This window comes from Lithobates pipiens, unplaced genomic scaffold, assembly GCF_037356315.1.
Source record: "Lithobates pipiens isolate NorthernLeopardFrog02 unplaced genomic scaffold, aLitPip1_a1.2 Scaffold_28, whole genome shotgun sequence".
Taxonomy (NCBI): domain Eukaryota; kingdom Metazoa; phylum Chordata; class Amphibia; order Anura; family Ranidae; genus Lithobates; species Lithobates pipiens.
In genome coordinates, this window is record NW_027507789.1 from 193,479,003 (window position 1) to 193,506,133 (window position 27,131).

Consider the following 27,131-nt stretch of genomic DNA (forward strand, 5'->3'; position numbering starts at 1 on the left):
TGTAGTGTAGTGGTCAGTGTAGTGTAGCGGTCAGTGTAATGGACAGTGTGTAGTGGGTAGTGGTCAATGTAGTGGCCAATGTGCTATAGTAGTCAGTGTAGTGGCCAGTGTAGTGGGTAGTGGTCAATGTAGTGGCCAGTGTAGTGTAGTGCAGTGGTCATCGACCCTGTCCTCAGGGCCCACTAACAGGCCAGGTTTTATGTATTACCTTGGGGGAGATGCAGACTAGAATACTGCAATCACTGAGCAGCAAATGATATCACCTGAGATGTATTTCAGTTATCTTGCAAACCTGGCCTGTTAGTGGGCCCTGAGGACAGGGTTGATAACCACTGGTGTAGTGGATAGTGTAGAGAACAGTGTAGTGGGTAGTGGTCTGTGTGGTGTAGTGGAAAGTGTAGTATAATGTAGTGGTCAGTGTAGTGTAGTGGACAGTGTAGTGTAGTGGTCAGTGTAGTGATCAGGTAGGCCAGTGTAGTGGTCAGGTAGGTCAGTGTAGTGGACAGATAGGTCAGTGTAGTGGACAGGTAGGTCAGTGTAGTGGTCAGGTAGGTCAGCATAGTGGTCAGTGTAGGAATCAGGTAGATCGGTGAAGTGGACAGGTAGGTTATTGTGGAGGTCAGTATAGGAATAATGTAGGTCAGTGTAGAGGTTAATGTCGTGGTCATTGTAGGAATCAGGTAGGTTATGTTGTGGTCAGTGTAGGAATCAGGTAGGTTATGTTGTGATCAGTGTAGGAATCAGGTAGGTTATGTTGTGGTCAGTGTAGGAATCAGGTATGTTATGTTGTGTTCAGTGTAGGAATCAGGTAGATCACTGAAGTGGACAGGTAAGTTAGTGTGGAGGTCAGTATAGGAATAATGTAGGTCAGTGTAGAGGTTAGTGTTGTGGTCAGTACAGGAATCAGGTAGGTTATGTTGTGGTCAGTGTAGAAATCAGGAAGGTTATGTTGTGGTCAGTGTAGAAATCAGGAAGGTTATGTTGTGGTCAGTGTAGCAATAAGGTAGGTCAGTGGACGGGTAGGTTAGTGTAGAAGTCAGTATAGGAATCAGGTATGTCAGTGTAGTGGTCAGTGTTGGAATCAGGTAAGTCAGTGTAAGGGTCAGTGTAGTGGACAGTGTAGGAATCAGGTAGTGTAGTGGTCAGTATAGGAATCAGGTAAGTCAGTGTAGGTCAGTGTAGGAATGAGGTAGGTTAGTGTAGTGGTCAGTGTAGGAATCAGGCTGGTCTGCACTATTGTACGATGGGAAGGGACTCAGAGAGTGCTAAAAGTCCGCAGGTTAGGGGGTGCAAATGACTTGCCTGGCCCCGGGCGCTGACAACCCACGCTACGCCACCGTGTATGTGTAAAGGCAGGTGTCCCAATACGTTTGGTAATAAAGTGTGTGTACATCTAGGGTGCTGTGTGCATGGAGTTTGTATGTTTGCATGGGTTTCCTCCGGCAGAACACAAACACCTGAGTATATAATCTGCTCTCCGCACAAAATTGGCCCTAGAAGTGTTTCAATGTTGGCTGCACATAAGATGGTAAGCTGGACTAATATGAAACAATCGCTGATTTCTGTATTTCCTGACAAACTGAGTGTCTTTACAAATATAACCTCTGACCACAAGTCAAGGTTTCAGCCCAGAACCTCAGAGCACACAGCAAATCTCATAAAGAAGAAGAGAACCATTCATTCTTCATGTCCCTGCTATACCTGCAGATAGATTGGTGCGCTGCTGCCATCTAGTGGACACTACACATTACATCACCTATATGTATTCCTTATAAAGTCACCCTTCTGATATACATGTTATAGAGTTTAGTTCTCTTGATTCACTTCCTGGTGGGATCCAAAGAATATCTGTTAAAGGACACATGGATTAAGGAGAATGGAGGGCATTGTTGCTGATCTGTTCTTCTGAAAATACTAGTTGCTTGGCTGTTTGCTGCTCTAGTGGCCTTAGTGTCCTAATGTCAACTAATTAGCTGCCATTGCTTAAGATGCTTCTTGCATGGCTGTAATAAACGGCACTGGCTTCAGTACCTATAAAAGTGTAACTCCAGCCCATTTTGTAAAGAGTTTGAGGAGCCCCGGATGTCACGCTTTTGAGACAGGGAAAGAAACTGAGAACAGAGATTGCTCAGTCCCTTTCTCTGCAGCCTGCAGTAAACATAGTTTACTATGCTTCAGTTGAGAATGAAGACAGACGAGATCGGTACAGATCACTCACTGTATTCATTCAGAAAAGAAAGGCCAGTTAATTAAATATTTAGCAGCCCCTTTTCTGCTCCTAAAAAGAGAGTAGGGGAGCTGGCAACACTGCAGGGGGGAGACGGAAAGCAGGGGGAATCAGCACTGCACGGGGTGATTAGGGTGTGCCCAGGCACGCCCAGCAGACCCTGTGCGCATGCCCATGAACTTATGATTAGTTCATTGGGAGTGCTAATTTTTTTATAAATGGTCAGAGTTTTATGAAATACATGACATGAAAGGGATATAGTAATCTCAGTAAAAAAAAAAAAATATATATATATATATATATATATATATATATATATATATATTGCACCACAGAAGCTGACTTTTCCTAATATAGGAGTATTTATTTGGGTTTATTCCTATTTGGAAGAGATCAATCAGAAAATAAATTGATTGTTTATTGAAGTGTATGGCCACCATTAGACTACGATCAAAACGTAACTATTGATCCATATCCACTTCCCTGTGTGTGGTATATCGATCGAATGGGTTGTGAACTATAGATCATATAAATTATTGGAAGAGGTCGATTGACAGGGGTATGATCACCAAATAACCTCACACAACCAATCCCACTTATGGTGAAGTGACAAGCAAGGAGTGTTTAATATGAAGAAAATAAAATGCTCTTTATTATGAGATCCCTGATTTACACATCATATAACAGTCTATAATATTGCACAGTCAGTTCATGGAGTCATTAAACATGTCAGTACTAAAAACTGTCTGTGTTACATTATCAGAACAGCTTTATATCTGATTGGTGACTGTGGAGGTACACGAACAGTATTTCTTTCCCATGTTGATGTAGTACTTTACAGAGTACACAGTAGCATTCACATTGACCCCGCCCCAGAGGAGCTCACAATTTACATTTCTCATCATAGTCACACGCAACAGGGCCACTCGGGTCCAAAGCCAAGTCACCTGTCCCTACAAGGACGTATTTATGATATTTTAAGAAACAACAAGTACATTTGTGTGTCCAGTCCCAGACTGGTTATAATCAAGACTGTTGACCAGCGGCGGCCGGTCCGTAAGGGGTGCCAGACACATAGATTTCTACAAGCTTTTTTTATTTTTGAAGCACAAGATTAGAGCCTGAGCTTCTAATTGGCTTAAAAAATGTTGGGCTCGGTGAGCAGAGCACTGCGCCCCAAGCCCACCCACTTGTGGCTCTAGCGAATCAACATTCACTATTGTTTGCCTGCACCTCCTCCTGGCCAATCAGGACAGGAAGTAGGTCTTAAGACCAGATTGGCTGGGAAGAGAAGCCAGGGAAGCCGCTCAAGCTGCCCACAACCTGGATGAGGTAAGTGCGGACCTAGCGGGGGGGAGGGGGTTTGTTTGACCCCCCCCCAAAAAAAATAAACCACCAGCCGCCACTGCTGTTGACCAACATCTCTTTACTGGTTGAATACCAGAACCCCATCCCTGCAAATTTTTATATATACACTGACATACTGTCCGCCTTTAATACCTTATGAGCAGAGAAACCCCTGCTTAGGCGAAATTTGCTTGGAAAAACAATCTATTCTTTTTTTACTTTATTCAGAGGATTTATTCAGGGTAGTTTATTACATTGAGGGTCTATTTATAGAAAGTTTGCTGTGCGAATGCCATTACAAAAAATCCCCATAGTAGTATGTCTAATATGTGTATTTCCTATGATCGCCAGCTCCCCTTGGTGGCCATAATATTGTATTTTTGCTGAAATATGGCAATCTGGAAAATACTGCTTTTTGGCCAAAAGAGCTGACAGTCATAGGAAATACACATATTAGACACATGTGGGGATTTTTCAAGATCGCTGTGTGAATGGCGAGTAACTTTTTTTTCCGTGTTTGTGTATTTTATTATATGTGTACTGTTACTTTGTTTATATTTATTTTTTTCTGTGAAAAAAAAAATAATCAGGGTAATGAGGAGCCAATTTTTTGGTACAGGAACAGATCAGGGATAGCCTAAAAAAACTTCCATAACCCTCATGAAGCTTTAAAGGCCTAAAAATAAAAAAAAATCCAAAATAAAAAAAAATTAAAAACCACCTTAATTTAGCCTTCTTCATTGACTCCAATGCATTCCACCAGCATTTCTGGAACAGAAAAAGACTCATCTTCTCTCTTTTCCTATTAAAGACACTGATCCTCACATATTGAAGATCCTAGAATTACGGTTTGTGTTGCCCGGCAACAATCAATTCGATTCAAGCTTTCATTCCCCAACTGTCGTTTCATATTATAGTGGAGGTTTGAAGTCATTGACAAGTATTTACAAGTGTACATTTGTGTCATTATTATATTGAACATTCTTGATCGGAGGAACATTAACCTGATTAGCAAAAAAATCAGATAAGGTAACTTAAAGTAGAACTGAAGGCAAAACATTTTTTTTTTTAGTTTTGGCTAGAGTGGAGAAGGATTAGAACCCCTCTCAGGGTTTTTTTGCTGTCTGTGTCCCCATTAGGGAGATTCATCCTCTCTATTTGCCCATATTTTACTTTATTTTTAAAAGAAAGTCCAGAATTTTGGGTTGTCACCAGAACAGGAATAGAGGGGAAATCTTCCATTGGGAAGACTAGTTCTGGTGACAACCAGGGATTCTTCCACTGGATTTACTCTCACATCCTGTTATGGCTATGGGACAGGAAGTGAAGGGAAATCTTCCCATGGGACTCAGATGGCAAAACAATTACAGCGGTTACAACTCTCTATCCGAATATGAAGAAAAATGTTTTGCCTTTAAATGCCAATATAATAAAACAAATAACAACAAAAAAAAATACAAAAAAATATAATACATCTCTTTACAATTCAAAGTCACTTTCTTTTTAACAACTCTAATATAAACATGCACAGGAATGTACTAAAAAAAAGAGGAGCTGAACAGCCCCCCTTGCCTAAGTTAGACCAAACAATGCCCCATTCTGATTGGCTGCTATAAGTCATATAGGGACCGGAATTGAGGGCAAATTTATTAAAAAGGATAGAAGAGGATGCTTTTGAAAAGAGACGAGTACTGGAAAAAGCTTCCTTTTACAGACCTTGTGGAGCGCCCCAGGAACTCTAAAAATAAGCCTAATGAAAGATGCCAGTCTTAAAGTGTATCTCCACCCAATGTTTTTTTTTTCCATAACATATAGAAATACCCACTGCTGAATTTACACCAGTTCAATGGAATCCTGGCATTTCTCCAGAGGTTCCTAAGGGTTCCTGGAGCTGTGACTAATTGAGCTCCCATCTGATGGTTGTAGAGGAAAACCAGCAACTCGATCTTCCGCAATAAATACATTTATTAATTCAGTTGTGGTACAAAATAATACAGGGCTTACGCATTTCGTGTATAGCCTTAGCCATAGCTATGATTGAGGCTGCACGCCAAAACGCGTAGGCCCTGTATTATTTTGTACCACACCTGGGTTAATACATTTATTAATTGCGGAAGATCGAGTTGCCAGCTTTCCTTTATCTACATGTTTGTTTAGATTGCTAGGAGGACACTACAAGCGAGTGCAACAACCGCTGACCACCGCGGTGAACTACTACAGGTTTTTTCCACTATATTTCCACCTGATGGTGCCTGCATGGTTTCAGGGCCAACGCCACTTGGAAGAACCATCTGTATGATGCCAATGATCTTTTTTAGCTGTCTGTAAGTGCAGCATTCTGACTACCACTGCAAGGGGACATTCTTCCCACTGATCACCAATGTAAGGAAAAATTCTTCCCATTAATGACCAAACGTAAGGGACATTCTTCTCATTGACTACCAATGTAAGGAGGCATTAATTTCACTTATGATCAATGTAAGGGACATTCTTCCCACTGATCGCCAATGTAAGCGACATTCTTCCCACTGACTACCAATTTAAGGAGACATTCTTCCCATTCATGACCAATCTAAGGGACATTCTTTGCACTGACCACCAGTGTAAGGAGCATTCTTACCACTGATGACCAATGTAAGGGACATTCTTCCCACTGACTACCAATGTAAAGGACATACTTCCCACCGACCACCAATGTAAGGGACATCCTTCTCACTGATCGCTAATGTAAGGGGCCATCCTTCCCACTGATCACCAATGTAAGAGGCCATCCTTCCCACTGATCACCAATCTAAAAGACATTCTTCCCACTGATCACCAATGTAAGGGGCATTCTTCCCACTGATCACCAATGTAAGGGGCCATCCTTTCCACTGATCACCAATCTAAAGGACATTCTTCCCACTGATCGCTAATGTAAGGGGCATTCACCCACTGAACACCAATGTAAGGGGTATTCACCCACTGATCACCATTGTAAGGAGCATTCTTCCCACTGATCACCAATGTAAGGGACATTCTTCCCACTGATCACCAATGTAAGGGACATTCTTCCCACTGATCACCAATGTAAGGGGCATTCTTCCCACTGATCACCAATGTAAGGGGCCATCCTTCCCACTGATCACCAATCTAAAGGACATTCTTCCCACTGATCGCCAATGTAAGCGGCATTCACCCACTGATCACCATTGTAAGGAGCATTCTTCCCACTGATCACCAATTTAGGGGACATTCTTCCCACTGATTGCCAATGTAAGGAGCATTCTTTCAGTAACTGATGTAAGGCTGCATTATCCAAAATAAAGTAGATATACTTCTAGTAAACCTCTCCAAACTTCAACTGGGCCACTTTCCATTCATTCCCTTCTAATCTTTAGCTTTCTGCTGGGAGCTTGTTAAGTGATGGGGTTTTATGCAGCAGTCTCAATAGAAAAGTTTTCTCCTCTTATCAGATAAAGCAACACTTACAGAGTTTATTGTCTATAGCACTATCTACACATTTTGGATTGTGGATTCAATCAGTGTATTCGTAACAGCATTTTCTAGTTAGTAAGGATACGTATATTTTCTTTTTGTACGTTTTTGTTTACATTTTTCAATGTATATGGAACCACTATAAGTTTGGGGTCCAACAGTGGATCTTTCAATGGTCAGCTGGCCATGGTCCTGGTATCCCAGCAAGGGTGGCTGTCTCATTCCTTATCACTATGCCAATGGAGGCTTCATTGTTGTATGTCTATGTAACTGAGATGCTCTTAGCCTTGTACACACGGTCGGAGATTCCGACAACCAAATCCGTCGGATTTTGTCCGTCGGATTTTGTCCGTCGGAGTTTGTCCGACGGATTTTGTCCGAAACTGTTTTATACACACGGTCGGACAAAGTTGTCGGAAAATCCGACGTGATGACGTTATTTCTTTACGACGAGACTATGTTCACGCTAGTAGCCAATAGCTTTGGTGTAGGAATTTGATCTGCGCATGCATGCCACTTTGTCAAATCGGAATTCTCTACACATGATCGGAGTATGTCCAATCGGAGCATTTTGTCGGAAAATATTTCCGGCAAGTTGGAAAAGTTGGTCCAACGGATATTCCGACGGAAACAGTTGCAGACCACACACAGTTGAAATATCTGACAAAACGCTCCGATCGGACACATTCCGACGGAATCTCCAACCGTGTGTACAAGGGCTAAGACTTACAATTTTTTTTGAAAGCCATCCGAGTGTATCGGAAAAAATATTTTGGATCCCTGTACACATTTAGCTTTAACCTGTTCAAAAAGAAATTAGCAGCACTTCAGCACTAAAGCACTGTAGGTCCTTATCGAATACTCCATGGAGGTCCATTCAAAGGACCATTGGTGTCCAGCATTAATTAGACTGTGTACCCAATAACTTGTGCGCAACCTAAAATTGGAGGACCTGAGGTATTCAAGGCTGCAGATATCTGCAACTCTGCGTCACTGATAACGTACGTAGCATTTGTGTACAATTCTGAATGAATTGAAGCAACACAATTGTGTAACAATTAAAAAAAAAATCAAATTCCTAAAAGGTGCGATAAGGACAGTCCTTCACAGTAAGGTACATAGGTGTTCTGCAGTTAAGGTTGCAGGCTGATCAATTGTCACGTTAGTGTCTTTATAATGTCAGTTTGTGTGACCACCCTGCATGAGCAGCTGACCGGTCAGCCACCGGTGGTCATATTATATGTGGCCAAGGCGGTAACGTTGTGTGGGTGGAGGTTGACCCAATCGGGAAAAGTGCTGAGTCCAAATATACTGGATGCCCAGGTGTTCATGGCAAGGCTAAGGAGGAGAACGCCCATTAGGTTCATCAGAAGTCCTGTCTTTGCCTGCAAAGGGAAGCCAAAAAGGAGACAAGAAAGTGTTAGAGAACTGCCCCGATAGATATACAATATAACATGTTGTGCTGTAATTACACAATGAATCACAGCTACACTACTATCTTGTGCTGAGAGAAACCCTGCCTCTGGCTGGCATCTTCCTTAACCAATAATCCAGGATAAATCATTTGCAAATAACCCCTCTTCACCTTAGGAAACATTTATGGATGGCGTTGAGTGGCTCCTGGCTTCTTATATTTCTCTGGTATATCTTCTGGTTACAACATCAAGTCCTTTCCTGTATTAAGAGAGGTATGTACTCCAGAGAGAGAGAGACATAATTTTGCCCCTGTTCAAATCATTAGTAAGACCTCATCTGGAATATGCCGTTCAGTTTTGGGCACCAGTTCTCAAAAAGGATATTGGGGAACTGGAGAAAGTGCAGAGAAGGGTAACCAAACTGATAAGAGGCATGGAGGAACTCAGCTATGAGGAAAGATTAGAGGAACTGAATTTATTCTCTCTTGATAAGAGGAGATAAGGGGGGATTTGATCAACATGTACAAATATATAAGGGGTCCATATAGGGAACTTGGTGTCGAGTTATTCACTTTACAGTCAACATTGAGGACAAGGGGGCACTCTTTACGTCTAGAGGAGAAGAGATTTCATCTCCAAATACGGAAAGGTTTCTTCACAGTAAGAGCTGTGAAAATGTGGAATAGACTCCCTGCAGAGGTGGTTATGGCCAGCTCAGTAGATTGCTTTAAGAAAGGCCTGGATTATTTCCTAAGTGTACGTAATATAACTGGGTACTAAAATTTATAGGTAAAGTTGATCCGGGGAAAATCCGATTGCCTCTCGGGGGATCAGGAAGGAATTTTTTCCCCTGCTTTAGAAAATTGGATCATGCTCTGCTGGGGTTTTTTGCCTTCCTCTGGATCAACTGTGGGTATAGAATTGGGTATATGGGCTGGTATATTTATTATATATATAATATATATTTTTTTTTTTGGTTGAACTGGATGGACTTGTGTCTTTTTTCAACCTGACTAACTATGTAACTATGTAACATTACAGCACCTTCCTCATAGCTTTACTTTGTTTGTAGTCAGTCTTCCCTCGGAAATACGATAACCCTAATTACTAAGACCTGAGGTGTACCTTGGCCTAGCTGGTCAGTATGCCTAAAAGAGGGCATACCCTGAATGAATATGTATGAAATGTAAATTAAATGATGAAAGTATGGGGGAATGGGTGGGTGGGAACCCAAAAATGAGCCGACGAAGGCTCTGATGGAGGAGGAGGGATTTAAAGCCCTCAGACTCCTCCTACAAATTCAGGCTAGCCTAGGGCCAGCCTTCCAATTTGTAGTCAGTCTTCACTTGGAAATACAATAACCCTAATTGCCAAGACCTGAAGGAAGACCTTGGCCTGGCTGGTCATTATGCCTAAAAGAGGGCAAAAAGAGACACGAAGTAGGTGTGATGTGAAAGCTACAAAGCAACTACATATGTAAACCCCCTTTTTTGTAGTCATCCGGGCATTTGCATTTTCTGGACTAATGGTGGTTGCTGGCCCTCAACCACCATTAGTCCAGAAAATGCAAATGCCCGGATGACTACATAAAAGGGGGTTTACATATGTAGTTGCTAAAACGGAGGATCTCCAGCGCCCCATGAACCTGATGAAAAAGAAGGGACATCCTGTGCAGGACCTACAAAAGTTGCCTCCGAACCAGATGAATATTCAGAAAATATTTTTAGGGTTCGAGCCTGGTTTGGCAAGTAACCTGAACATGAGAACGAACTGTTTGTAATGAGAGGATGGAGAAAGAGCAGACCCAAGGAATGTTGCAGAGAAGGACAACTACTTTAATCTGACACCATGACTGTGGTACAGAAATATAACCACAGACCCCTGGCTTAACCATCTATTCAAATGAAGGGGAAGTTGTAAGCGTGGTAAGAGAGAACTGCCTAGAGAACTAACTGGGAACTGCTCCAAGGGTAAGAGGACGTCTGAAACACCACGAAAACCTGGTAGCCGTGCCAAAGAGAACATCCCAGACTTCCCTCCCTTGACGGCTTAGAGAGGGTGAGCTGCAAAAAAATGGACAGACTGGCATGAGTTTGTAGGTCCTGAAAGGCTGGTCACCTGATAGACACTTCATGGAATTGGCAGATGAGGCCAAATTGCGGATGCAATAAGCAGCGAAAGCCCGAGACATGAACCTCTGAAACCTTCCCGCCCTTGGTAGAAGCCCTCGGATTAATCTGGATAAGAACCATTGGCCAGATCGATTACCTGAGACCAAGCTTGCCTCCAGTTCTACATGCCACTGTAAAGAAATTCCAACATCACCTGCAGGCGTACTGAGAAGAGCAGGAGCCACAACTATCACCTCTGCGCAAGCCAAGCAGGCTAAGATCGCCTCCATCCTGTCTAACAATTGTCGTATAGACGTGACAGCGCACAGTGAATCTGCATGAATCTGGGTTGAAGAATCATGCATAGAAACATGTGCTGAGCTGGCAGATGGAAGAGGTTGGGATGAAGTTGGGATTAATCACCTAAAAGTACTGCCCCCCCCCCCCCAGCTGAGGCAGGGAAAGGGGTACGCCAGTGATAACTAAGCTATGAGTTTGGTATGGTCCCCCCCTAGATGATGGGGTGCTATCATGCACTGAAACCTCTATGCGGCAATGGAGGAAATGCACGACATACCCTGATCTAAGGAAACACAAACTAGAGCAATGAGAACAGACAAACAATACACAAAACAACAACACCCCTACGCACCTGACCCTAGTGTATGTAATGAGCGAGCCTGAGCAACCTGCAGCGCCAAGACAGGTAATTCGAAACGAACAGTCAGGGCTGAGGTACCCACAGACCGTGGTGGGTAGTAGTAAAGGTGTAATGGTGAAAGTGCACATATGACGTATGGTATACGGGCGAGAAGATTGTGTGGCAACAATCAATTAAAAACGAAACCTCAGCCCGTATGGGTCCATAGATGTGACAGACACAAAATGTGAGCCCTAGCTAACAGAAATGCTACGACAGGAATCCTACGAACAACATGCAACAACAGAACATAGAGAGGTAGCAAAACAAAACCCTCAGGGCTAGTGTACCCACAGACCGCGGTGGGTACGAGTGTAATGAAATGAGCGTGCATCGCATGACGTATGTTAGCCCACGGTCGGAGATTCTGACGGAATGTGTCCGATCGGAGCGTTTTGTCGGATAATCCGACTGTGTGTGGTCTGCATCGGACTGTTTCCGTCGGAATATCCGTCGGACCAAATTTTCCAATTTGCCGGAAAAATTTTCCGACAAAATGCTCCTATCGGACATACTCCGATCATGTGTAGACAAAGTGCCACGCATGCTCAGATCAAATTCCTACATCAAAGCTATTGGCTACTAGCCTGAATGTAGTCCCATCGTAATGAAATTACGTCATCACGTTCCGAACGTTAGGATTTTCCAACAACTTTGTTTGTGTATGCAACAGTTTCGGACAAGAACCGTCGGACAGAATCCGACGGACTTGGTTGTCGGAATCTCCCACCGCGTGTACAAGGGCCTATACGGGTGAAAAGATTGTGGGACGACAACCAACTGAACCGAAACCAAAGCCCGTATGGGTCTATAGGCGTGACAGACCCTGGATTGAGCCCTAGCTAGCAGAAATGCTACGAACGAAATGCTAAGACAGAAAAACAGACACGTAGCAAAACAAACCCTCAGAGCTAGTGTGCCCGCAGACCGTGGTGGGTAGACGTACAAGTGTAATGAAATGAGCGTGCATCGTATGACCTATGTTATATGGGTGAGAGGATTGTGGTTGATAAAAAAAGAGAAATCACCGCTCCAAGATAGCCCTCCAGGGCAAAAGTTCTTCCTCCTATTAATGAGCCCCAGGTGCTGGCTGACACACACACAATGGACAGGTAGGCAGAACAAAACTCTGGATAGCCGCACACTGGAAAAAGTCTTGAAATCCCGTGTTTTATTTAAAAAATGGTCATATCACATCAGATAATCCACAGCAAAAAGAGAAAAGGGGGGGTGCAATAATACTGACGCGTTTCGCACTGGAATCAGTGCTTACTCCTAGCTGACTATCTTTCAAGCAAAATTCAAATATATAGCACAAAAAAGGGGAGGCATATCACATAATTGAAAGATTGGTGAAAATAATTACATACAGCTGAACCACAGTTGTAATTGGATCGCAACATGTGCTGCCAAGCGGTCAAATCACTCAAAAGAAAACCAAAGACAGACCAAATAAATAAACCCAAAAAAACGTGAATGCTACGTGAAACTACTGCAGGCATATTATACCGTATGGATACATACATGCCTGCATGCCATTGTTATAATAATAAAATGTGAAAAATTTGAAAAAATCCCGACAAAACGCGCTACTGAGAAAACACAATACTGACAGAAACAAAACAACATGTCATGTGGACATAGACAAGGAGTTGGGTTTTGCCACACAAAAAACCTGATATTCCTGTTTACTTGACTTATATATTACATGGTTATTTCCAACTGTACATACACATTAAAAATATATATGCTGACCAGGACAGAGAGCTGCCAGACAGAGGGACAGCGCCAGGAGGACCCAGACTGGCAGCATAGCACCGAGCATGGAAGCCCCGCCCCCCCACACAGAGACCGGAAGAATGCACACAACGCCAGGGAGCCAGAACCCCAGGAGAAGGGGGCGTAATCGCTCCCCCCGGCGGGCAGCCCCCACCCACGTGGAGCCAGAACTGTAAAAAAGAGAGGAGCTGCCGGCAGCGCAAACTTCCCCCCCCCCCTCCGGCGGGAAACACCAGGAGAAAAAGGCGGGGGGCCCAAATGGAGCCAGATCTACACAGGACAGAGGAGCTGGCGGGCGGCCGATTCCCCCCCTTTCCCCACCGGCGTGAACACCGGGCGGGAGGCCCCCTCGTGGATTGGTGTAATGAGTAGGTGGGCGGGGCAGACTCCCTGGTGGTGCCCAACGTGAGCACCGATGGGAGCAACCGTCATCCCTGTAGTAGCCGACCGACTCTCAGCAAGGACTCGGAAGTGACGTGTGTCTGCATGACCCAGAAATGAGGCGACGAAGGCTCTGATGGAGGAGGAGGGATTTAAAGCCCACAGATTCCTCCTACAAATTCAGGCTAGCCTGCAGCCAGCCTTCCAACTTATTAGCAACAGAGTATCAAACCATACAATTTCTGATAATGTATTACTAAGCCAACAAAACATAGATCTAAGGTGAGGTTCACAATTGTGCAGGTGGTTACCACTGCAGGACCGCACCTGTTCCTGCACCCGCAACCACCCAGACAGAAGAACTCACTGCTGCTTAGGCGATGAATAAGGGTACCATTAATGCTAATAACACAACCACACACTTAAAGCCGCAGCGTGGTTTCCTCGCACTAGGAACCACACTGTACTATGTCACTTCCCTGCAGCTGTAGGGACCTTTACTCTGCGTTTTCAGTGGATACAGCATCCCAACCAAAAGAGATAGGCCAGGACTTCTTTAAATTTGCTTTGGGTCAATGATTAATTACTGAAGCCTGGTGATTGGCATGGCAGCCAAAGAATAAAAAAACTGTCAATTCTGTATATACATATACACACATATATATACATCCACATGATATTACCAAAAGTATTGGGACGCCTGCCTTTACAAGCACATGAAATTTAATGGCATCCCAGTCTTAGTCCGTAGGGTTCAATATTGAGTTGGCCCACCCTTTGCAGCTATAACAGCTTCAACTGTTCTGGGAAGGCTGTCCACATAGTTTAGGAGTGTGTCTATTGGAATGTTTGACCATTCTTCCAGAAGCGCATTTGTGAGGTTAGGCACTGATATTGGCCGAGAAGTCCTGGCTCGCATTCGCTGCTGTAATTTATCCCAAAGGTGTTCTATCGGGTTGAGGTCAGGCCAATCAAGTTCCTCTACCCCAGACCCCAAACTCCAACTCCTTAAAACACTCCTTCACCATCTTCCACGTGTCTTCATGTCTTACTTTGGTTGCTGTATTAAAGTGTTTGTTAAGTCTAAAATATTATTCACTGCCAGCCCCTCTAGCAGAGGCTGGCATACCACACTATCCAAGTCCTTTGTAAAAATGAATGACCTAGATACCTCTTTAGAGCTGTCTTGAGGCCGGTCTTGTGACTCGGGGCCGCTTTACAGCTCCGAGACATTGCTTCTGCAGAAGGGGCCATGATCTTCCTCTGACCTCAGCCATGGTAATCACGTGACCTCCCGCAGAAGCAATGTCCCGGAGCTGTAAAGTGGGCAGCGAGTCACATGACCGGCCTGAAGACAGCTCTAAAGAGGCATTTAGAGTGCTTGATTTTTACAAAGGACTTGGATAGTGTGGTATGCCATCCTCTAATAGAGGGGCTGGCAGTGACAATTTTAGGGTTTTTATTTTTAATAGTAGCGGCGGGGCGGAGACAGAGCTTCTGTGTTTACAAGTGATAGTGGTGAGCAGAGGGCTTGAGCCAGAGGTCGTGGAACTGAGTTCCATCAAGTTCCATCTGAAAAAAAGCTATATATATATATATATATATATTGTAGACATGTCACTGGAGAAGTGATCGAGGGGGTGTACATCTCACCTAGGTTGCTACACAGTGTGAGATGGTAAATCCAGGATGGATCAGTTTCTCAGCAGCGATATGCTGCTGAGTTGTTATTTAAATTTTGCCGGGCCTGGGTTTATATGGAATGGCAGGTAGGTTTGGTAGAGGGACCTGTCATTCCACATCCCCCGATCCAGTTCTGGGTTTGGGATCAGGTGAGCCTTGATCCTAATTAGCCTGGGAAGCTAAAGGCTCTGCAGAGTCTGCAGGTGATTGCTCAGCCAGGGAATGAACAATCTGTGTGTTGAAGGAAGCTGCAAGCACAGCCAGTGCTGGAGCTAACATCCACCCTGCGATATCCAGGCGAAAGACGCTGCGTTTATAAGTGTCAGATAGGTGAGAAGAACCTGTTAGTAAGCGCCCAGCCGGGCTAGGTTGTTTTGTTTTTGTTATTATTTTGTGCCTGTTATACACAAGAAGCACGGTGTTGCTGTATACTTTGTTTGTTGGACTGTTTGTACCACGAATAAACGCCAAGTTCTACTTTATAAAGTCCAAGTCTGCTGTGAACTGTGTCCAAACACACCCTACCCCGGGAAGATCCCTTACAATTGGTGGAGGTAGCGGGCAACGCGGTTGCTAGGGGCAACGGTGTGGACAGACTTGGCTACAGCTGCTGATGTCCTGGGTGAAAGCTGCAACTACACTCCAAAAACAGTCCAGCAACATGGAGGAGATGCTGAAGCAGTTTATGCAAGTGAGTTTGCAACAACAGCAGGCTCAGACAGAGGCCAATAGACGACATGAACAGTCCATGGCTGAACAACAGCAGATGATCGCTGCACAACAGCAGGCTCAGATAGAGGCCAATAGACGACATGAACAGTCCATGGCTGCACAACAACAACTTATTGAGCACCTGATAGCAAATCGAGAGGCGCCTGTGGTGATGGGAGCCGCTCCAGAGATTTTTTCTGGGAGAAGGACTGTGCAGAAAGCGCTGCAAAAGATGACTGCTGAGGACGATGTTGAGGCCTATCTAACAGTATTTGAGCGCGTGGCTGAGCGAGAGAAGTTACCAGCCGCTGAGTGGGCAGAGGTAATTGCGCCCTATTTAACAGGTGAACCTCAAAAGGCCTACTATGACCTCAGTGAGCAAGAGGTTAAGGACTATACTCGGCTAAAAGAGGAGATACTTGCCCGACTAGGAGTTACTACTGCAGTCCGTGCCCGGAGGGTACGCAACTGGAGCTACAGTCTGGACAAATCAGCGAGGTCCCAGATGTATGACCTAATCCATTTGGCAAGAAAGTGGTTGGAGCCAGACACTTCTACTCCTGCACAAATCCTAGAGAAGGTCGTGATGGATCGCTACCTCCGAGCCCTTCCTACTGACTTGCAACGCTGGGTGGGACAAGGTGATCCTAAGAATGCAAACGAACTTGTCAACCTTGTGGAGAGGTTCCAGGCGACTGAGGACTACCTCCGTGATGTTCCTGCAGCATCTTCACCTCCCCGGAGCGCCAGATCTGTGCCGTCAGCTGGTAAGAGACTTCCATCTATTGGGGGAGTGTGGAGGGGTGCTGATGGGGGGAAAAGGGCTCAAGTGGTGTCTCAGGGACAAAAGACTGGTGATGGTCCCGGGTGGCTAAGGGGCTCTGAAAAGGACTCCTTGCCAAAGAGACCAGGCCCTATCCAGTGTTGGAGATGCCATGAGGCGGGACACGTGTCGGCCCATTGCCCTCTTACCTCTGAACCCATGGAATGTGACGCTAGCCGGCGTCAGTCGCTATTTGCGGAACCATCTTGTGCTGCAGTTCCTGGACTAGAGACTGAACCGCAAATCTGCGATATTACAATCAATGACTTTCCTGTTAAAGCGTTAATGGACTCAGGAAGCCTTGTAACCTTGGTGCATGCTAGCCTGGTGACTGGGGACTTAGAGTCTAAAAAGCATATGAGTGTTGTGTGCATACATGGTGATACAAAAATGTACCCTATAGTGCTGGCTAAAGTCGGGACTGAACAAGGCACCGTACAATATGAAGTGGGTGTGGTTAAAAACCTCATGCATAATGTAATATTGGGGCGCGATTTTCCATTATTCTGGGCTCTCTGGGAAAAAAGAAAAATCCCCAAAAGGAGTGAGGATACCTCTAAGGGGGTTGCCTTGTCCACTGTGAATGATAAAAGTATGCAGGATGAAAATGATTGTTTTCCTTTACAGGTCCTGGCTGGGGAGGAGGAGGCTCCTCCCACTGAGCAAAATATACTAGACTTAGAGGTGTCTAGAGATAATTTTGGGGCTGCACAATTACAGGACCCCACTCTCAAAAATGCGAGAGAGCAGGTTGCTGTAATGAATGGGGTACCTCAGGAACCAGATGCTGAAAAAAGATTTCCACATTTTTCGGTGACTAATGATCTTTTCGATAGGGTTAATAAGGTTAAGGATGAGATTGTGGAACAGCTTCTGGTACCTAAGCCGTACCGGCGTCAGGTGCTTGACATGGCACATAACCATGTTCTTGGGGGACACTTGGGGACTGACAAAACGCGAGAGAGGGTTCTCCAGAGGTTTTTTTGGCCGGCCATATATGATGACATTAAAAAATACTGTGAGTCGTGCCCCACATGTCAGGTTAGTGCCCCAGTGTCACATTTTCGCAGTCCCTTGGTTTCGCTCCCTATTATAGAGGTGCCTTTTGAGCGTATTGCCATGGATTTAGTGGGTCCCATTGTAAAGTCAGCTAGAGGACACCAGTATATTTTGGTAGTCCTGGATTATGCGACCCGCTATCCTGAGGCTGTACCCTTAAGAAACACTGCATCTAAAACAATTGCACGTGAGTTGTTTTATATGTTCTCTAGGACTGGGATCCCCAAAGAAATCCTAACTGACCAAGGTACGCCATTTATGTCGAAAGTAATGAAGGAATTATGCAGACTATTTAAAATCTCACACATCCGTACCTCTGTGTACCACCCCCAGACGGACGGATTGGTGGAGAGATTTAATAAAACTTTGAAACATATGTTGAAGAAAGTGGTGGCAAAAGATGGTCGTGACTGGGATCATTTATTACCCTACCTCATGTTTGCTATTAGGGAGGTGCCCCAAGCGTCCACCGGGTTCTCACCATTCGAGTTGGTCTATGGTCATCACCCTAGGGGTCTACTAGACATTGCAAAAGAGACATGGGAGAATGAGTCCACCCCATACAAGAGTGTTATTGAGCATGTAGCACAAATGCAGGACCGTATAGCCACTGTAATGCCCCTGGTAAGGGAACACCTCCAGAGAGCTCAAGAGGCCCAAAGTAGAATTTACAACCGGTCCGCAAGAATCAGGACATTCAACCCAGGCGATAGGGTCCTTATACTAGTCCCCACTGTTGAGAGTAAATTCTTGGCGAAGTGGCAAGGTCCTTATGAAATTGTTGAAAAGATCAGTGAGGTGAACTACAAGGTGCACCAACCAGGTAGAAGGAAGCCTTTCCAAGTTTATCACATAAACTTGATCAAGCCCTGGAAAGACAGGGAATCCTTGGGGGCGACAAATACTGTTAATAATTTGTCACAACCAATCCCTCCAGTCAAGGTAGGTGATACTCTATCAGTGTCACAGAAACAGGAGGCTCAGGAATTTTTACAGAAAAACAAAAACAAGTTCTCTGACCTCCCAGGGCGTACACACCTCATCCATCATCACATTGAAACTGAGCCTAGAAGCAGAGTAAACCTTAAGCCCTATAGGATACCCGAGGCACGTAGGGAAGCCGTATCTGCCGAGGTAAAACGTATGCTTGCTCTGGGGGTAATTGAGGTGTCACAGAGTGAATGGTCCAGCCCAATTGTGCTAATCCCAAAGCCCAATGGAACTTGGAGGTTCTGTAACGATTTCAGAAAGTTGAATGAGATCTCCAAGTTCGATGCGTATCCTATGCCCAGGGTAGATGAGTTGATTGAGAAGTTGGGTAACGCCAGGTACATAACCACCCTCGATCTCACAAAGGGCTATTGGCAGATTCCACTTTCTGACGAGGCTAAAGAGAAAACTGCTTTCTCCACCCCTGATGGGCTATTCCAGTATGTAGTGATGCCGTTCGGGTTACATGGAGCGCCTGCAACTTTCCAGAGGTTGATGGACTTGATTCTGCGACCACATCGTGATTACTCAGCCGCCTACCTCGATGATGTGGTCATTTTTAGCCCTGATTGGGAAAGTCACCTCTGTAAGGTACAGGCCGTGTTGGATGCCATAAGTGATGCAGGGTTGACCATAAATGCCGAGAAGTGTGCTCTAGCCCTAGAAGAGGCCAAATATCTGGGCTACATTGTTGGAAGAGGATTAGTTAGGCCACAGCTAAATAAAATTGAGGCAATACAGAATTGGCCTAGACCCCTGACAAGGAAACAGGTTAGAGCTTTCCTGGGTATTACGGGGTATTACCGTAGATTTGTGCCGAACTTTGCCTCAGTTGCTGCTCCGCTAACTGACTTGACAAAGGGCGGAAAGACAGCAATGGTCACGTGGACCCCAGAGGCCGAGGAGGCTTTCCAAAGCCTTAAGTCTGCCTTGTGCCAACCACCTGTGTTAGTCACCCCCGATTTCAGGCGAGAATTTCTGGTCCAGACAGATGCCTCTAGCACAGGCTTAGGTGCAGTACTCTCACAAGTAGTGAATGGTGAGGAGCATCCGGTGACGTACTTGAGTAGAAAACTAACCCCGGCCGAGAAAAATTATGCCATTGTGGAGCGAGAATGTTTGGCAGTAAAGTGGGCCCTAGAATCGTTAAAGTATTACTTGCTAGGCAGGAAATTCAAGTTGGTGACAGACCATGCCCCCCTAACATGGATGAAGTTAAACAAGGAGAGAAATGCAAGAGTGACTAGATGGTTTCTCTCCCTACAAAACTTTAATTTCACTGTGGAACACAGGCCAGGGAAATTACAGGCAAATGCTGACGCATTGTCAAGGGTAAGTTGTCTGTGGGGACAAAAGGCTCAGCCCTCCGGTCTGAAAAAGAGGGGGGGGATATGTAGACATGTCACTGGAGAAGTGATCGAGGGGGTGTACATCTCACCTAGGTTGCTACACAGTGTGAGATGGTAAATCCAGGATGGATCAGTTTCTCAGCAGCGATATGCTGCTGAGTTGTTATTTAAATTTTGCCGGGCCTGGGTTTATATGGAATGGCAGGTAGGTTTGGTAGAGGGACCTGTCATTCCACATCCCCCGATCCAGTTCTGGGTTTGGGATCAGGTGAGCCTTGATCCTAATTAGCCTGGGAAGCTAAAGGCTCTGCAGAGTCTGCAGGTGATTGCTCAGCCAGGGAATGAACAATCTGTGTGTTGAAGGAAGCTGCAAGCACAGCCAGTGCTGGAGCTAACATCCACCCTGCGATATCCAGGCGAAAGACGCTGCGTTTATAAGTGTCAGATAGGTGAGAAGAACCTGTTAGTAAGCGCCCAGCCGGGCTAGGTTGTTTTGTTTTTGTTATTATTTTGTGCCTGTTATACACAAGAAGCACGGTGTTGCTGTATACTTTGTTTGTTGGACTGTTTGTACCACGAATAAACGCCAAGTTCTACTTTATAAAGTCCAAGTCTGCTGTGAACTGTGTCCAAACACACCCTACCCCGGGAAGATCCCTTACAATATATATATATATATATATATATATATATATATATATATATATATATATATATATACACTGTATACATACAGAATTACATTAAAGCTGACCTGTGACCCTAATTGTATGTCTAAACCTGATGGGTTGCTGGGAAAGCTGGTAATCACTGTAGTATTTGGTAATACTATTGTGATATCCGCGATCTTCCAAATCCTGTCTAGAACGGCTTCCTCTCTACACACTGACCACAAGGGGGCGCTTGCTTGTCACATTGCCTTGTATTTTGTATTTCAAAGAACACAAAACATAGACGTGATCCATCGAGTCTGCCCCAATTTTTTTTATATATGTTTATGGTTTTGTTTTTTGTTTTATTTTATTTTATTTGTTAACTCTCTGCTTGACCCAAGCATGTTTGAACCCACTTACTATTGGCTGAATAACTACCTCTGCTGGAAGTCTATTCCAATCTTCAATTACTCTTAGCCCTTGTACACACGGTCGGAGATTCCGACAACCAAATCCGTCGGAGTAATTCCGACTGATTAATTCCGGAAGAGGTCCGGAAGTGATGTTGCATACACACAGTCGGACAAAGTTGTCGGAAAATCATAACGTGATGACGTTATTTCGTTATGACGGGACTACGTTCAGGCTAGTAGCCAATAGCTTTGGTCTAGGAATTTGATCTGAGCATGCGTGGCACTTTGTCCGTCGGAGTAGGCTACACATGATCGGAGTATGTCCGATGGGAGCATTTTGTCAGAAAATTTTACCGGCAAGTTGAAAAACTTGGTCCGACGGATATTCCGACGGAAACAGTCCGATGCAGACCACACACAGTCGGAATATCCGACAAAATGGTCCGATAGGACACATTCCGTCTGAATCTCCGACCGTGTGTACAAGGGCTTTCAGTAAAATAATACTTTCTAGGATTTGTTTTGAACTTTTCTCCAGTTAGTTTGAGGTCATCTCCCCATGTTCTTGATTTTGGCTTCATATTCAAAATCCTGCCTTCCTGAACCTTATTCTCCCCATTGGTGTATTTAAAGGTTTCAGCCATGTCTGCCCTTTCCCTTCTTTCCTCCATACTGTACAGCAGCCATTCTCAACCAGGGTTCCGTGGAACCCTGGGGTTCCTCCAAAGGTTGCTAGGGGTTCCTTGAGCTGTGGCTGATGAACCACCTATTTGATGATGCCTACAGATTTCAAGGTTCAGGACCACTTAGCAAAGCCAGCAGCATGACACCAAATATCTTTTTAGCTGTCTTTAAGGTTGGCATTCTAAACACCACTTTATGGGGGACATTCTTCCTATTGACCACTAATATAAGGAGCATTGTTCCTATTGAGCCCTGATGATTTGATTTTAGTAAGGGTTCCTTCGAGACATGAAAATTATTTTTGGGGTTCCTCTAGGGTTAAAAGGTTGAGAAAGCCTGCTGTACACATTAAGTGCCCATAGACCCACCTCAATTCCTCAACCCTTTGACCATTTTTGGTGAGTGGTGATGTTACGATCTTCACCTCATCCAATCAAAGAACACCTTGTGTTCATTGAGAAAAATACAAGGTGTTATATGGATGGCAGCATACTCAGGAGCTGTCCGGGTCAAGGCAGTTGACTGGGCAGCAAGCAACTGGTGGTCTATCACTCTACTTAATAAGTAAGCTTGCACAATCTTTATAATCAAATACAAATGTTGGTTTTCCTTAAACTCATGCCAGAACCCAGGCAGCAAGATGTTCTCCTGTACTGATGATCCTCAGAAGAGGTCATGTTTATACTGCTCTTTAAATATCAGTGTTGACTTAAAGGAAGGAGATATAAGTGACCCATGCAGTCCCACGTTGAAAGGCCATTGTTCTGATACTTGCCATGTCTTTCACCAACAAATGTCCTGTAGAAAACGCTATGGAGTTGGGAGGCGTGGACACAGGAAGCATGAAGGCGTAGGAGCAGCCAACGGTGCCAGGAATCATTAGGTACAGAGGATTCACTTTGAGACGGATGGCCTGGAAGAACAGAGTGTCACTGTTTAGTTCAGGGTTAACTTACAGGGGTAGCACAGCCAAAAAATTCAAACGTACAATAAGGTCCCAAGCAGGGGCGGACTGACCACACGGGCACTGCCCGAGGGCCCCATGCCACCAAGGGGCCCCATCAGGGTTGCCAGACTCAATAAATCCAAGGACAGTATGTAAAAATCTGTGTTTTTTTAAAGAATATAGCTGCCCCATCTCTCCAGTACCTTTTTAGTGTGTGTATGTGTATTCTGTGTGTGTATATTGTGTGTCTGTGTGCGTATACTGTATGTGTGTGTGTGTGTGTATACTGTGTGGCCATAATCTATTGTCTGGGAGCACCATAATCTCCTATTGCCTGGGGGCCCCATAATCTCCTATTGCCCGGGGACCCCATAATCTTCTCTTATTGCCCGGGGGCCCCATAATCTCCTATTGCCCGGGGACCCCATAATCTTCTCTTATTGCCCGGGGGCCCCATAATCTCCTATTGCCCAGGGGCCCCATGAGTTGTCCGCCCCTGGTCCCAAGTGAGAACACCAAGACATAAGATATGGGCTTTGCTCATTAGTACAGGCACTTTTTGGTTGTGCGACCAATTAAGTTTTTACTAACAAAACTAAGGGCGGGTCTCTGAGGTTTACTTATCATAATGTTTGTACAGTGCTAGATGTCAACCCTTAAAGTGGTTGTAAACCCTTACAAACCACTTTGACCTACAGGTAAGCCTAGATTAAGGCTTACCTGTAGGTCCAAGCAATATCTCCTAAACCTACATGGTTTAGGAGATATTTGCCCGAAAACGGGCACCGATGTCTACGGCGCATGCGCCGTAGACAGCGGAGCGCAGGCGCACTGAGCGCGGCATTCTCAGCGACGGAGCTGCCGCACGTGTTGGCTCCCGTGCGCATGCGCGGGAGTGACGTCATCGCGGCTTCGCCGAATGACAGCGGCGAAGCTGCGAGACCCCACCAACAAGATGGATGCGGCGGACTACAGGGGACAGCGGCGACTTCGCTGGCTCCTGTGTCAGGTAAGTGACACATAATGGGCTACTATGCGATGCATAGTAGTCCATTATGCTTTACCTTTGCAGGGAATGAAAGAGGAAGTAAACTCATCAGGGTTTACTTCCTCTTTAACTACTAACATTAGTTACTAAAAATGTATTGATATTATCCCTCAAGCAATAAAATAAATACAGATCACTAAATTAGAGGAAATGTAGAGTGGTTCTTTAATAAAATCAGGACTAAAGCAATCAGACAAAGCCAGCCACAAGCAAGGTTGCCACTGCTGTGCTGCTCAAGTGCTCTGGGAATCCTTTATCCTGTATTAGATATTGATGTGTAAACAAAGATTGTATACTTATATAGTAAAAAGCAAGGCATCACTGAATACTTACCAGTTCTGATAATACCGGAAGAAAAACTATAATGGTCGCGGTGTTACTGGCGAATTCTGTAAAGGAGGCGATAAGTATAGTAATAAGGAGGACGGCAACAGCAGGATGGAGACCCTCTAATGGCTGCAAGCGACCTCCAATCCAGGTGGATAGACCAGACACCTAGAAGAATAAATACATTTTCTATTATTCCCATCTACTTTTATGGGGCCAGCAGGACCAAAACTGTTTTTTCAGCTATGAAGAATAAAGACAATGGAATAGGTACAAGGTCGTTAAAAAACAGGCAGCACTTCCTCTTAGCATCCCTGTTCTACTAGAAGAGGAAATTGAGGTAGGTTTAATAAAGAACAGACTGACTTAGCCCTGGGAATGCCCGCCTATAGATAATCAGCTTACCCAGAGTTCACTTTTAAAGGAGAAGCAGCATTGTCATCCTAGGACAGGACCACAGAACACTTCCCCCTCTCCTTGTCTCCACAGCATAATAGAGAGGTGTCCCGTAGTCCCGCACTGTGGGATAAAGTCATCTAGAGCCCAGGCTGAACATTCCAAATTGCACCCCCACCTCCCCTTCCCCCCAGATGTATGAACATTATGTGTCAGCAAAAATCCCCTGCCACCAAAAAATCTACCGCTAATCTGTATGCTTAGCGCAAATCTTCTCATTCAACACATGCCCCCAGCACAATCCCCCCCCAAATAAAAATCCCCCTTCCTACTACAAATCTCCTACCCCTCAATTTTCCCCTCTGAGAACAATCCCCCCCCCAAATAAAATTCCCCCATCCTACTACAAATCTCTTACCCCTCAATTTTCCCCTCTGAGAACAATCCACCCCCCCCACATTTCCCTTCCTAGCACAAACACCCCCAATTATCCCTTGTTAGCACAAATCCCCCTCCAATTTCTCCTCCTAGCACAAATTACCCCCTCCTCACCATATTATATTTTCTGGCACAAACCCCCCATCCTAGCACACATCTTCATCTCCCATCTCCCCTCTCAACACAGCACCCCCCCCCCCCCAAATCACCATTCCTAGCACACCTCCCCAAATTTCCCCTGCTAGAACAATTCTAACCTCCTGCTGCCCCCTCCTACCAAAAAAAAATAAAAAATCCCCCCTCCCAACACAAATCCCCTTTCCTCAATCTCCTTGTGGTGTCCAAGAACCTCACATTATACCTCACTGCCCACGGCAGCTTCCCCTCCTGCTCCCCTCCCCTTGTCCGGGCCTTGGTCCCGCAGGGGAAAACAGTGGAAGGGCTGACAACGGTTCGGGATTTTAGTGCAGCAGAGAAAGCGTTGTCAGCCAACAGGGGGTTAAAACGTGCAAATGTCCATATATTTTTATTTGCCCAGACATACACTTTAAATCTACACCCAAAGCAGCAATTACTTTTTTTGTTGCAATTTTAACCTGCCATACAGGTCTCACTCCTTCTGTCGCAACAAGAGCCTGCAACCCATAACATTCCAAATACAAAGCAAAAAAAAAAAAGAAAAAGCTGCAGACACTCACCTCACACCCCTTGGCCATGGCGAAGCCCCCTCCCAGCAGTAAAATAATATTCCATGGAACAGTGTCTTGGGCTTTCTTCCATGATAACAAAGGTTTATTTTCTGTATTCGGAGCTGAAGGGTAGAAACACAAATCATCCATTAAACAATTTTATGATTACCTTGTATTGATATTGAAAGCTGAACTCCGAGCATAAAAATATTTTATTGAAATAATTCCCTCAATAGCCTCAAAGGATTAAAAAAAAACACTTCCTGTGCACCAAATGCCTTTGCAAGATATTACTTTGTAAACATAGCAGTGACATCATCACTGTGCTGTCCATAGACTGTGCAGAGCCATGGGAGGGTCCCAATAGGCTCCACCTCCAAAAAACAACAGGAGGGGACGGAGACAAAACCAGTTGTTCTGCAACCCCATTAAACCCTCAGATTTTTAAGCACTTTCTGCAGATGAATTAATAAATAAATATAATTATGAATTAATAAATAAATATAATAAATATTAATTCTTTATCTTTTAACCATTTTGAGACCACTCCTATTTCGGATACTTGTTAACAAGATAAAATCAGTTTTTGTTTCTGGAAAATTACTTGGAACCCCCAAACATTATATATATATATTTTTTAGCAGAGACCCTAGAGAATAAAATGGCGGTTGTTGCAATATTTTATGCTACACTGTATTTGCGCAGAGGTCTTTCAAACGCAATTTTTCTGGGGGGGGGGGGGGGGAATACACTTTAAAGAGGAACTGAAGTCTGCTCACATAATTTGTAACAAAAACATCTCTGCCATTCTGAAGCTTCCCTCCAACCACTTTATATATTTTATATATAATGTGATTCTGTACTTGCCTAATATGCTGCAGAAATCTCCCTCCACTAAGTCTGGCTGCAGCCATTTTAACTGTGGGCAGCTGAAGCTACTGCCTGTTCACTTCCCTGGATTTACACAGACACAGAGAGGCGCACCTCCAGCTCTGCAGCCCTACCGCTTTCTTTGGCCCTCTTATGACTCACCTCCTCCCTTCTTGGTGTAGTTAAAAGTTTCAAGTTCAAATCCCTCAATAAAAACATCAAAAACAAGCATATGGAATATTCGTAGTCTCCAAGGTAATTGGGAAGTGAATGCCGGGCTGGGCAGGGTGATGAATGGATCACAACTTTCAGCAGCCCCTACGGGGGTACTGCTACACGAGAGTGAGAGCTGAGAGCTGTGCATAATATCATAAGCCTAGGCTAATGACCAGAAAAGAGACAGGAAGTCGGCTGTAGAAGGGATTTACTGGCAGAAAAAAAGGGATTTACTGGCAGAAAATGTAATAGATGGAAAGTTGGAAAAATGACTGAAGGTCCGTTTTAATTATTTAAAAAAAACTAAACAGTAAAGTTAGCCCAATTTTTTTGTATAATGTGAAAGATGATGTTACGTTGAGTAAATAGATACCTAACATGTCACGCTTTAAAATTGCA

The 27,131-nt window shown here is 44.6% G+C and overlaps 1 protein-coding gene across 1 annotated transcript in view; it reads right to left on the reverse strand.

Annotated features, from left to right (window-relative positions):
- Positions 1-2,850: 2,850 nt before the first annotated feature.
- SLC13A3 (solute carrier family 13 member 3) overlaps positions 2,851-27,131 on the reverse strand; it is a 65,674-nt gene continuing 41,393 nt past the window's right edge. Inside the window, exons 10-13 of the mRNA XM_077460215.1 lie at positions 25,656-25,768; positions 24,130-24,291; positions 22,578-22,715; positions 2,851-8,436 (exon numbers count right to left, since the gene is read on the reverse strand). Coding sequence (XP_077316341.1) covers positions 8,269-8,436; positions 22,578-22,715; positions 24,130-24,291; positions 25,656-25,768 — 581 coding nt within the window. The 3' untranslated portion in view covers positions 2,851-8,268. The remainder of the gene's footprint in view (positions 8,437-22,577; positions 22,716-24,129; positions 24,292-25,655; positions 25,769-27,131) is intronic.